The sequence below is a fragment of the Antedon bifida genome, chromosome 6 (genome assembly GCF_963402885.1).
Source record: "Antedon bifida chromosome 6, ecAntBifi1.1, whole genome shotgun sequence".
In the NCBI taxonomy this organism is placed as follows: domain Eukaryota; kingdom Metazoa; phylum Echinodermata; class Crinoidea; order Comatulida; family Antedonidae; genus Antedon; species Antedon bifida.
The window spans coordinates 25,461,962-25,475,188 of record NC_136231.1 but is presented as its reverse complement, the minus strand read 5'-3'; the positions used below and the strand labels follow the sequence as shown (position 1 = coordinate 25,475,188).

The 13,227-nt window shown below is 32.4% G+C and overlaps 1 protein-coding gene across 2 annotated transcripts; it reads right to left on the bottom strand.

The window, feature by feature from the left end:
* Nucleotides 1-55: 55 nt before the first annotated feature.
* LOC144844261 (multidrug and toxin extrusion protein 1-like) lies at nt 56-11,754 on the bottom strand. Of its 2 annotated transcripts, XM_078701089.1 has the most exons (12): nt 11,717-11,754; nt 10,272-10,420; nt 9,334-9,376; nt 7,268-7,353; nt 6,454-6,567; nt 5,278-5,345; nt 4,574-4,682; nt 4,204-4,279; nt 3,540-3,609; nt 2,638-2,770; nt 2,257-2,351; nt 56-1,062 (listed from the first exon to the last, which is right to left on the bottom strand). In XM_078701089.1, exons 4-12 carry the CDS (start codon nt 7,290-7,292, stop codon nt 802-804), a joined length of 951 nt encoding a protein of 316 aa, XP_078557215.1. In that variant the 5' UTR covers nt 7,293-7,353; nt 9,334-9,376; nt 10,272-10,420; nt 11,717-11,754; the 3' UTR covers nt 56-801. The 2 variants fall into 2 exon arrangements, with proteins under 2 accessions (XP_078557215.1, XP_078557214.1); XM_078701088.1 differs by lacking the exons at nt 9,334-9,376; nt 10,272-10,420; nt 11,717-11,754 and adding an exon at nt 8,510-8,616.
* Nucleotides 11,755-13,227: the final 1,473 nt, after the last annotated feature.

The window sequence follows — 13,227 nt, the reverse complement described above, 5'->3', positions numbered from 1 at the left end:
TTCTTTCTGGAAATCCGTTGTACACGGCACATGGATAAAAGGACTATCGACTGCATTTGATATTATCTCTTGGGTTAATATTGTTTGTTTTATTTTTCACACATTCAACAAAATAATACATATATTTTGTATAAATAAAAAAGTAGATAAAATAATTAAGTTTGTCGACATGACAAGAAAACTAGAAGCTATATTGACAATAAAGATTAAAAAGGAAAAAATGTGAATATGAACAAGGCAATCTAACAGGATGCTGAGCTCCGGAGATCAAAGGATTTATCTGTGGCTGCGACGCGAGCAGTTCCACGCGGCGGAGAATATGTAGGCATACCGTAGTACAATACTGTTCATGTTATTTGTCGCAACCAGACATAGGATCAAAGGACTGTTACGAGTTCCTATCTTGGCAGGGCCAACTCAAAGTGTCCTGTTGCTTGATTAATAATAATAAAATATATAAACTAGGCACATGTAGGCCTTTATACTTTATATCCAAATAGAAGTCTGGGCTAGACATCCTTTTATAAATAGTCTATAGAGTGCACAAATATTTCAATTATTCTTGGTAAATGCCTTAAATTACCACTACAAGAGAACTACATTGGATTAGAATAGTACTAACTGGGTAGCGATATATCTTTTCGTACATAAGTTGGGGACCTCTCATGAAACGTCACAAAATAAGGTGTGTACGAAAAATAAAATCGCAACCGGGTAACCCACACCAAACCTAAAAACACAGATGGCCCTGCAGTTGTATTACTAATTGGATGGAATGGAGAATTCTTCCAACAATGTGTGTTATAATAGGTATATAGAAATTCCTACAACGCAGACGACAAGAGCCGTTCCGTAGTTCATCATACGAACGTAAATTGTTCTACGATTTAAATGAAAACTTCCAACGAGAGGAGATTCTTCTGATTCATTCTGGTTGAGATCATTCAACATGATTCCGTTGTTGTCATTCAGCATTGTTTCTACACCCTTACCCATCAACACTGCGTTAGAATTATGGCTGATCATTTCTCCTGATCTGGTAAGACGTATTCTTTCTTGGCTCTAAATTAAAGACAAAAGACAAAATATTAAAGATTTTATAAATTGTTTAATATTACAATGTAGAAAATATACGAAATGTGTCAAAGGTTGCAATTTTATCTGGTTGTTTTATTACGTTTTGTCGACGTATTGATGTTAATACTTTGACGTTAATCCACTGATGTCTACGCTAATCCATTGACGTTGACGTTAATCCATTGACGTTGAAGACACATTGACATACATCAACGTTACCGTTCATATATTGACGTTAATACACCGATATCTACGTTAATCCACTGACGTTAATCCATTGACGTTGAACGCTTAAACACATTGACATACATCAACGTCTTATTCATACATTGACGTTAATCCACCGATATCTACGTTAATCCATTGACGTTAATCCATTGACGTTGAAGACTTTAACACATTGACATATGCATCAACGTCTTATTCATTCATTGACATAATTTAATCCACTGATATCTACGTTAATCCATTGACGTTGAACGCTTTATACATTGACATACATCAACGTATACATATATTGACTTTAATCCATATTGATATTAAATATTTCGACGCTCATATATACATTGACGTTTTTCACAAGAACGCAGTCTATGCATGGATTAATATTATATTAAAAGTCATAATATATTTACATGTGCATTCCTTAGATGAATAAACGTCACACTTGAATTTTCACAGTCACATTATATTTATAGCGTCTACTTAATACGTTATTACTATTAGTTATGTAATATTATGAACAGACCGAAATTCCATAAATATTGTTGTCTCAAATGTAAGTAAAAAGATTTGAAAGGACCAGCAAGAAAGCGAAGGAAACTCGCAAGCGGGAACAGAAAAAATAATACAGTAGGCCTAACTTAAAAATTACGTTTACAATCTATGTTTTGTTAATTCAATTCAACTTTACGTAATGTAAAGCGTGGTTCCCACTAGAACGCAACGCAGAAACGTATCGACGCAAAGTGCTGTATTGCGTAATCACAAGTGGAAACCAACGACGCAATAGTGCTGCAAACATCGTAGGTTTGATTGCACGCAGGCGGAGGCAAAAGCAATGATTGGAAGGGCATTTTCTTACGTTGCGTAGATTGCGTTACATTGCGTCGCTAGTGGGAACCAAGCATTAGTACTTATAATTATTTTGTATATAAAATATTATAATGAAGATCATACCAAACTCGCTTCTTTTTCCCAGTTGATAGTTAGTGTGTAGATTAGAAAAAACGTAGCTTGCAACCCATTGCCGACGCAGAGTCCAATCCACATTCCTATATTAATATAGTAACATTTAATAATCCATCAAAAGCTACATTCGCATATCATTCGTTCCGACGAAAGAAGGCGCCGTAGTATAAACGGACCCGTTCTCCACCACGTTCGGAACGAAATGAATTTAGTGTTGTTTCAAATCCAAAATTATACAACATGGATTATGCATTTACGTTTGTTTTTCTTACATAATATTCTTATTAAGTTTTGTAGTGCTAATTATTTTTTTTATAAAAAAAACCTCTGTGCCTGATACCTGACTAAATATGAAATCATATAAATTACCTTCAGCTTTCTGCTTTTGAAACAATACCAGATACACACACAATGGAAGACCGATGAAATAATACGCAATGAAGGCGATTAGTGCGCCTGCACCCTGTCGCCCACACCCCTGTACAGCTCCCTTTGCAATGTTCTATAATAAATGTATTTCAAACGGGTAAAAATTAGTGCACCTCGTACTCTTATCATTCACCAAAAAAGTGTAAAGCTCTCAACAATTTTTCTTAAAAAAATAAATATAATTTTCATTTAATCCAATAGGCGCGGCCTAATTATTATTACTACGGTGATTGATTTGAAACAGTCACACGTTAGTATGATTCTTGTATGGTACGCCTACTAAGGGATTTTCAGTTCAGAATACACAATCATACGTTGCTTAGAAGCACAACCAGTGGACTAACTGTCTTTATTGTTCGTTTTTATGTTAGTTAATTCAAATTTACCTTCTGTATTTAAAAAAGAATTATTTTGATATAGGCCTAAGTCTATCTGAAAACACACGCTTATGATTTTACGGCATTTTCCATTAAATATTTATCTTTTCGTCTTTTTTCAGAAACAACTTTAATAGTTAACAAAATTTAAGGGGAATTACGATATTCAAGGTCATTGTAACCCGTATGTTCGTATAATAATACGTCATCCTGGCTCATTATTCATGGTTATAACATAATAGTGTCGAAATATTTCACATTCGTAACACGTTTGTGTAGACATGTAGCCAGATTATGCATACATGAGTTCTCTTCTTTTCAGAGAGTTTTGATTTTTTGATTTACGATATTGTTATTTGATATCCAATTGATTCATGTGTGTTACTTGATACTCTATGAATATACAAATTGTATTTTCTACACTGGATGTGATACTCTATGAATAAAAACTCGAGTAATACTTACACTCGTTAGATCACTTATTTCAAAGATGATCAACAATGGAGCAATCTTTGCAATTCCGTCAATAACTTCTCTTTAATCGGTTAATACAAAATACACATATTAATACTTTTGTCATAAAACCAAATAAAATAATGTATTAACAGATTAATTAAATTAATAAGTATTATTCGTATTTATTTTATTCTTTTATTGTTATCAAATCAAAAGTGCCAAAAAAAAACCAACAAACTGACTGTGTTATTGAGAATATTTTCAGTAAATCTAATATCTTTACGATTTTTTGTAATATGACCCGTCGCGTCGTGATTGGTCATTTTTACTTATTACGCGTACGTCCCTGCATTGCGTACTCGTGAAAAAGATTGTTTTTTATTTATCCCGTTAAAGCTTGGTTTCCACTAGCGACGAAACGTAACGCAATCTACGTAACGTAACAAAATGCCCTTCTAATAATTGTATTTCCCCCCGCCTGCGTGAAGTCAAATCTTCGATGTTTGCAGCACTGTTGCGTCGTCGGTTCCCATTTGTGATTACGCAATAAAGCACTTTGCGTCAATACGTCGTTGCGTTACGTAACGTTGCGTCGCTAGTGGGAACCACGCTTTAGTGCACCGTGTTGGGTGAACATTTTTAGATTGGCAACACATAATGATTTAATACTTACTTATCATTAGTGAATATGTATCCTATGTAATTCTGACATGAAAAAATTACTATCGATGTGATAACAGCATAAATCCCTGTAAAAAGAAACATTAAAAATGAAAATATTATCGATCATACATTCCAAAAATTATCGATCTATAGTTTCCCCATGTTTCATACTTTTTGGAAATTGTTTTTTAGTGTCACATGATTTTGATTTTACGATAAATTTGTGAAATAAATCTTAGGTATGGCTAAAATGATTCGGTTGTGAATATAATTATATGATTAATCCAACATTTTTCACATATTTTTTTTGCTGCGTAGCAATAATATTATGTCCTATAGTAACTTGAACTCCTGCATAAATTATACAATGTTATACTTACAACACAATATGAATGCCACTTGCATGGATACTTTAGCTTGACCACTCTCGTTGACCCCCAAACTATATCCAATACGAATAGCCAATGCTGATGCAACTCCCGAACATATCTGAGTTTTTTTAAAACAAACGTTATAGAACAAACGTCACAGAACAAACGTCATAAAACAAACGTCATACAACAAACGTCATAAAACAAACGTTAGTTAAGCGTGGTTCCCACTAGAACGCAACTCAACGTAACGCAGCGACGTATCGACGCAAAGTGATGTATTGCGTAATCGCAAGTGGGAACCGACGACGCAACATTGCTGTAAAAATCGCAGGTTTGATTTCACGCAGGCGGGGGCAAACACAATGATTGGAAGGGCATTTTCTTACGTTGCGTAGATTGCGTTACGTTGCGTCGCAAGTGAGAACCAAGCTTTAGAGACCATTTAAGATCATGGAAGAGTTGTGGTTAGATGCACTTTAAAAAGCGCTGTGTGTGGATAGATATTAAAGGCCAATTTACACAGACGAGCGGAAAACCGCGTACCGTAGCTTGTCCCACGTAGAATCTGTATCTATCCTGGGCGGCGGAAACCGCCCGTCCGCTCCGCGTTTTATGTAAATGGTCATAAGAAATAACATAGATTCTATATTTTAACTACCGTTTCCGCTCGCCTGTGTAAATTGGCCTTAAGTCAAAGCCAAGCCACTTACCATAAAAGTGTAGAATATCAAGATGTAAACAGCTCCAAAGACGCCCACAGACACTGCATCAAACGTTCCTAGGAAAAAAGAACACCGATTATTAATTATTTATTTCGTAACTTTTTATAATTGAATTCATTTAAAACAGCAATGTTACGGTAATTAGCAACTGTACTTAATGTTTACGGTACGTAATGTTTACGGTACTTAATGTTTACGGTACTTAATGTTTAGCCTACGATACTTAATGTTACTTAATGTTTACGGTAACTTAATATTTACGGTACTTAATTTTCTCAATGGTTTGAACACCAAACGTGGACAAGATATTGTTTTTTTATGAATTTCATTTAAATGTTTGCTGTTCATTTTGTTTAAAAATATGTAATGGAAATTGATAGTTATTGACACGATACTTTAAATTCGAATAGAATGATAATTTATAAAATATTTTGTTCATGTTCTCTATATTATTTGCCTTAAAAAATCCCACATATCCCCAAATCAATATATGTTTCCAAATAAAATTCAATGCTGACGTTGGATTGACATTTAAAGGCTGCTTGTTCTATTATTTATTTATTAAAGTATATGTTGAAGACACAAATATCACAATACAATGACCTTCGTTAGACCATATTGATGACGTAAGAACGTATGGTTTGGGAAACACATTTATATTAATCATTTTCTTTTCAAATATTACTGGTAAGCATTGATTACAAACAAATTGCTAAAAAAATAAATTAAACCTTTACGTTGAAAAATTAATTTATTAATGTAAGGTTTATGGTATTGGACGTAGAAAATTCTTCTAGAGATTGTGGAGCTTAATAAGCATATCAAGGCCTACGACTCAGTATTTTAAAAACATATTAATACAACTGCTGAAATAAAATACATATTAATGAAACTCCTGTTCTTTTTGATTATATGCAACTGTACCAACACCCTGTTACTAATAATTATATACTACTTAACTCTGGAATGAACACCCGAGCACTTATACATTTATTCTTAGAGAAGCACTTATTCAAAATGACGCACTACTAATGAAATGCATGCTGGAATGCGGGGGAAAATGACACGTAATACTTATCGAACCAGGCTCTCTAATTCCGATGAGTAGGGCCTACGGCAATTTTTTTCGATCGATATGAGATATTAATAATGATATAGTCTTACCACATAAAAAGTACCCAGCCTCGAATACTAGTATTTCCAGTTCAACCATAAGGCAGCCGTGTACGCCGATTGACGTGAACTCGTACCAGTCTTCTAGGGCCTCACTGCTCCAAACTGTGAAGGACATTCAAGATTTGTTATTATTATCATCATCATTATCATCATAATCATCATTATCATCATAATCATTATTATCATCATCATAATCATCATCATCATCAGTATCATCATTATCATCATAATCATTGTTATCATCATCATAATCATCATCATCAGTATCATCAACATCATTATCATGATCATCATTATCATGACCATGATCATCATGATTATCATCATCATTATCATGATTATCATCATTATCATGATGATCATCATCATCAACATCATCATCATCATAATCATCATCACCATCATTATCATCATCATCAGTATGGTCAACATCATCATAATCATCATCACCATAATCGTCATCATCAACATCATCATCATCATTATCATGATCTTCATCATCATCATACTCATCATCATCACCATAATCGTCATCATCAACATCATCATTATCATCATTATCATTATCATGATCTTCATCATCATAATCATCATCATCATCATTAATCATCATCACCATAATCATAATCATTACCACCACCACACCAAATCATTTTATTTATTTTATTATTATTATTATTATTAGCAAAAAATGTTCTTCAGCATCACATCAGTATCACTGTCATTTCATTAGGCTTAGCAGCATGGCCATCATAAATCAACTTCACTAAAATTATCTACATAAATATTCTCTTAAACATACCAGTTATGTTTTCATATCTATACATATAAATACATATTGTTCCAAGATAGACGTATTGAGAAATCACCAATGCACCTGAAGAATAGCTGAAATGTATTAAATAATTAGAAAAATGAAATGTTGATATAATTGTAGTCACACAGTCAAAGATGTATAATGATATCATATTGTATAAGTGAATGGTGTACATGCATACACTCGAGTCAAAAGACATACCTCATACACACTACCTACATACATTTATTTTTGTCCAAAAATAGAAAATATAAAACAGACAAAAAGAAACTATAATAAAGGGTTTGTTACATAACATAGAGAGGGCCCAAAACAATATACACAGTATAATATGTAATATATAAATGAAATTTATTAATATATGTAGTGCTATTAAGAAGCATGTAAAGCTTTGTCTACACTGTCAAACTTTATGTGACAACAAAAAAAGTGATGTAGGCCTACCCATATGGTCCTGTCATATCACTACCATATTTGGGAATATCACTACCATATTTGGGCACATCACACTTTTTTTGTCAAACTAGTTTGATAGTGTAAACAGAGCTTAAGAAAGAATGGACAGAGGACTATGGAACTGTGGAATTCAGACTTGCATTTTATACCTACACTAGTCTACCACCTTTACTTTGATTGAACAAGATGATGATGTTGATGGACATGTGATGGACATGTGAACACAAATGTGACATTTTCGGCATTGCTAAGTCGAGTGTAGGCATACTGTTTTATGTAGGTGTATATATGAGAATATAATTAATCTGCGTGTTTGACTTAATACGAAGCATGAGCTCGTTCGATACAAAAGCAGAAATACATAAATGAATGTATAAATTCGAGTCATTTCCTTCGAGTTTTATATAGTATTATATCCCAATATTCTGGTGCAAATTAGATCTAAATGTTGTATGTCAATAATGTCTACCTTGTCAGGTAGACAAGGTAGACATTATTGATGATATGTTGTAAGTCAATAATGTAACGTAAGCAATGCAAAACTAATACGTTGATAAATTGTTATTTGGTTATTAAGTTCGTGTTGATCCCATTTTGTGCAAATTAAGACATCGGCGGTCTGATATTTTACTTGCCAAACTCTGCACAATAATAATAATTGGGAGGTAGACCTATTGAGTAACACACAATTCAGCTAACACAATTATACTACAAATGTCTTTTGGTAAATATATACACACATATAAGTATTTACGGGTTGAATAAATGTACCTTATTCCACCACCGATGACAATGACGAAGACATACTGCAGCAGAATGTTAACGACTGCAGCCAGCAGCATAGCGAGCATCGTTATCATCACGTGGTTTCGACATTGCAAGAAACGACTCAGCACAAACGATGCAAACAATGCCTAAAATATTGTGTTTTAGCTTATATTTACGGTCATAAAACCCCAAATAGTGAATTATTTCACTTTTAAGGGATAAAAACACAATGTGTATAGGACTGAAATTTGCTAAAAACTAGATTTTAGCCTAATCTGTGATCTTTGTGATTGAAGATAAAAAACTGTATAGGCCTAAACCGGTACAAACAAATCTTAGATTATCCGCGCAAACGCAACCTGCGCAGTATGCCATCCTATGACCTGAAGCATATGCGTTATAGTCATTTGAATTATGTCTATTATTATGTAGAATATACAGTATACAGCTGTTATATATACGGAAACTACACTTATTGTTCAAATTTGTTGACATGCCGACGTCAGCAAAATGAACACGAATAGGCTATAACAATCTCCTCTGTCACATTACTCATGTTTCACTTCAGATACAAGATTTACAACCAAATTTTATAAGCCCAGGACACAAGGATGGTATAGCCAAACATTCAAACTGGTTTCTAAAACTTAATTTGAATATTAATTAAGTAACTGTTATGTTGTATCAACAGCATTATGTTATAAAATAACTTACTATATGGTTAGTTAGTTTAAAAATTCAAGAAATCTATCTATTTAACGTCATTCTAACTTGTAGTCGATCAGTTATAAATTATTTCCAATGACTTAGAAATTGTAATTACTTACCGGAACTGCAGCTAAATAAACACGAACGAATTGGCCAACCATTCTAAAAATAATTTTAATAAATTTCAAAAGTCAGAGACCTCTCGAAAAACAAAAAAAATATTAATTTTTTTAGATAATTTAGATTTAACCAAACTGACAAGAAGATCAATAAGAATATTAGAAAAATGAGCAAATAAATAATTGATTATAAATGGATAAATTATTTATTTACTTTGTGTCCATGATGAGACTTGGGTATCTCTCGGGATTTGGTATTTGAGAGAATTAGACAAGCTAAGTTGTGATAACCAAGTGTTAAAAGAGACACTCGGGACATTTGGTGAAAAATACGTCATTTACTTCATGCGCATCATCAACAAAATAGACAAATTATTAATTTTATCATATCGACTCCTGAATTTTAACCTATTTTGAAATGTATGCAATTTATCATATTTTATGAAGTTTGATATACAGTAAATTTCTAGAAATTTTGCAGCTGGTGAGCGAATTTCCACAATGACGAAACAAATCAGAATCTGAATTGGTAATGTTTTAGGTATTTCTGTGACACTAAAACACTATTTTTTTTGTAATACCATTTAGGTAATTTCTTCCTCATTGATTATCTTTTGCACTGTTTTTAATTTATGTGTTTGTACCCACTTTTCCCACACATTTATCTTTTAAAGTTACATGTTTAGCGTGTTTAAAACCTAAACGATTTTACTGTGGCGGAAAAAAAACGTTTAAAACCTAAACGTGTCTTTATATTGCTCCACATGTTTAACAATCAACACGTCACTCATGTGTTGAGTTGGATACAGACTGCATGCTTAGAATGTGTTTAGAACCTAAACATGTTTCATATCTAAACATGTTTAAGGCTAAATGAGTGGAAAAACTGGGTACAAAATACATTTTTTACAGTGTATTGGCACAATAGTAGCACTCACATTCTGACGTGTTCATCCTGTTTCAGAAGATAAAGTAAACTCTCCGTGTTGATGAGAATCGCCCAACACAACAATGTAACAATTATGGAAAGTAGCAATGCTTTGTGAAGAAATATGATTTGTTTTCTGTTATCTTTGGAGCTGAATCCCTGTTGAACCATACAACAGAAAATATAATAGTTTTAAATAACATTTTTATATTAATTTAAGATATAGTTTTCCTTAAAAATATGAAAAATGAAGTTTAATAAAATCTAACTTTGAATAGGCCATTTTGCAGTTTAAATCAAGTTATTCACTTCTGTAGAAAACACATCAAGGGCCTATAAAACTACAAAATAAACGATTCAATTTAATACAAAAACATCAAGTGTCTGACAGACAATTTGACAATTTGTGCTTTTAATTATTTTTTCTATTATTAAATATTATGTGATATTAAATGACATATTCAAGGGAGACAATATACCTTTAAAACACTCGTTTGTTTTTAAATTATGATATCAAAGCAATTTGACAATTTGTGCTTTTAATTATTTTTATATTATTAAATATTATGGGACATTCAATGACATATTCAAGGGAGACAATATACCTTTAAACCACTCGTTTGTTTTTAAATTATAATATCAAAGCAAATGGAATAACACACACTTAGGAAGATTATACAGCTGTATAATGGTTCGTAGTTTTCTAAAGCTCTGTCTACACTATCAAACAAGTTTGACAAAAAAGTATGATGTGCCTAAATATGGTAGTGATATATTCTAAAATATAGTAGTGATATGACATCTCCATGTCCATATACGGGCACATCACATTTTGTCGTCATATAAAGTTTGATAGTGTAGACAGCCGTTGATTGAATAAGTCATTACTGCAAAGCATACTTACAGTAGAAAAATATGTGTTACATACAGTGACCATGCCGTACCCTGGCATAAAGCAGAAAACAGATATTATCTGTCAAAAAATAAAACAGGTTTTAGGCCTATTATAAAAGAACTACTAAAACAGTTTCCCGCAAGCGTCAACATAATATATTACGTTGCTATGGAAGCATTATTATATTTTTTCATAGACTACATTTAATAATCTAAATTGTAATCATATCGATATTTTTACTGATAGGCTTGGTTATTTTAAGAGGAAGATATGTGTTCACTTCTTGAACAGCCTGCATAACCAGTTTTTGATTAATATACATTTTAAATCGAAAGTGTTTATGGCATGCTGATCTATGTTTACATATATTTGTATTTTATTGTTAACCGTTTTTGATGTATTGTTTTATGTTCCGAACCTGTAAGTGGCGGTAATTATCGATGTTGGTTTCGATTAAATAAATAAAAATAAAAATATGCAAGTGAGCATTCTATGCCTTGATATGATTTTATATGATGTTATTATTGCTCCATATTTATATTAAAATATAAACCACCCACCGATTGAGCCATTCCTGCTGAAGCCATCTCTGTTTGTCCTAATCGTCCACAAAATAAAATACTTGTGGTGACCAATGAGTATTCCAATAACATAAATATACTCTATTAGTAGGAGAGAGAGAGAGAGAGAGAGAGGGAGAATTTATTAACATGATTTTGCCTACAACTGTATGTTAAATGACTGTCCGGATTAGAAGAAAAAATCAGATGATAAAAAAAACCCCACTCTATAACAAATGGTATGATCATCTCGAGAGAAACTGGTATTTATTTATTTATTTCAACAATATTTTACGAAGGTGGTCCATCCAGCCGAAGCTAATCATTAAGGACCCTCACAAAAATACAAGACAAGACATAAACATGCTAATCAATATATTATATTAGGCCTAGGCTCTACTTTTGTCAAAATTTAAGCCAAAACAAGAAAGTGGAATAAAAAGAAAACATACATAAAATAGGGTTTATTTGAATATGTATTTATTTCCAATAAATATAATGAATAATTCTTTATTGAACAAAAAGTGTTGGCAAAGTCACCTCTCTCAATACTGAAATTTGCCGATGTAGGCCTAAAGGGCCGAGGGTTGAGCGAAGGCCATCTCCCCTCCCTGTAAATACCTTACTACAAACGTTACAATACTGTGATTTTCCGGAAAATCTACTTTTCTGAATGCAACATTTGAATTTGAGAACTTTTGGAAAACAAATCTGTTTTGATGATATTTTTGCTGTTTTCAAAAAGTCCGACGGAACGAGTTTGATTAATCCACTTACCAGTATCCATCCTATTTTTAATAACTCTTTTGTCTCAGCCCAAAAAGTTGAAATTGTAAATTGTTTGACGCAGAAACGTTTTTCGGAATCATTTTCAGCCATGAAGAATATGTTGATGTCTTCTTCTCTATAAGTTAAGCACACCTACGTCCTTCACAGTTTTAGATTAAGCAATATACAGCCTGTATAACTTAGGTTTAAAATGAACACAATTTACTAAACTAACGTATCACGTCACTTGTATTTGTGTAGTGATTTGTGATATTCACATGACGTCATAATTTATATATCCAACAACAGCGAGTCAGTCGCCACACTTACAGTATTATCTTATGAATAGTATAGTTATACATTCAACATAATCGCTGGCTAATATAAAAATATGTAAAATATTTACAACATGAAAAGTACAGCAATATATCAATTTGTATTCCAACAATTTACATGGCTTTTTCTTATTAAATAGTTTATTAAAGGTTTCAAAATAAATATTTCTTTATATAAAATGAAAAATAAAATGCACAGACCTTAATGACATGTCACTTAATGACGTAACGACGACATCATCAGTTAAATTCATTTGTAATGAATTTACAACAATGATGGCCTGTTGCATATTTTCCCGATGAAATATCAAATTAATAATGAATATTCGTAATTTAAAATGCAAATCTGTTCATTCAATCCCAAGTTATTAGCAAAAATGTTACCCCCTACCCCAAAATGTTGTGTTG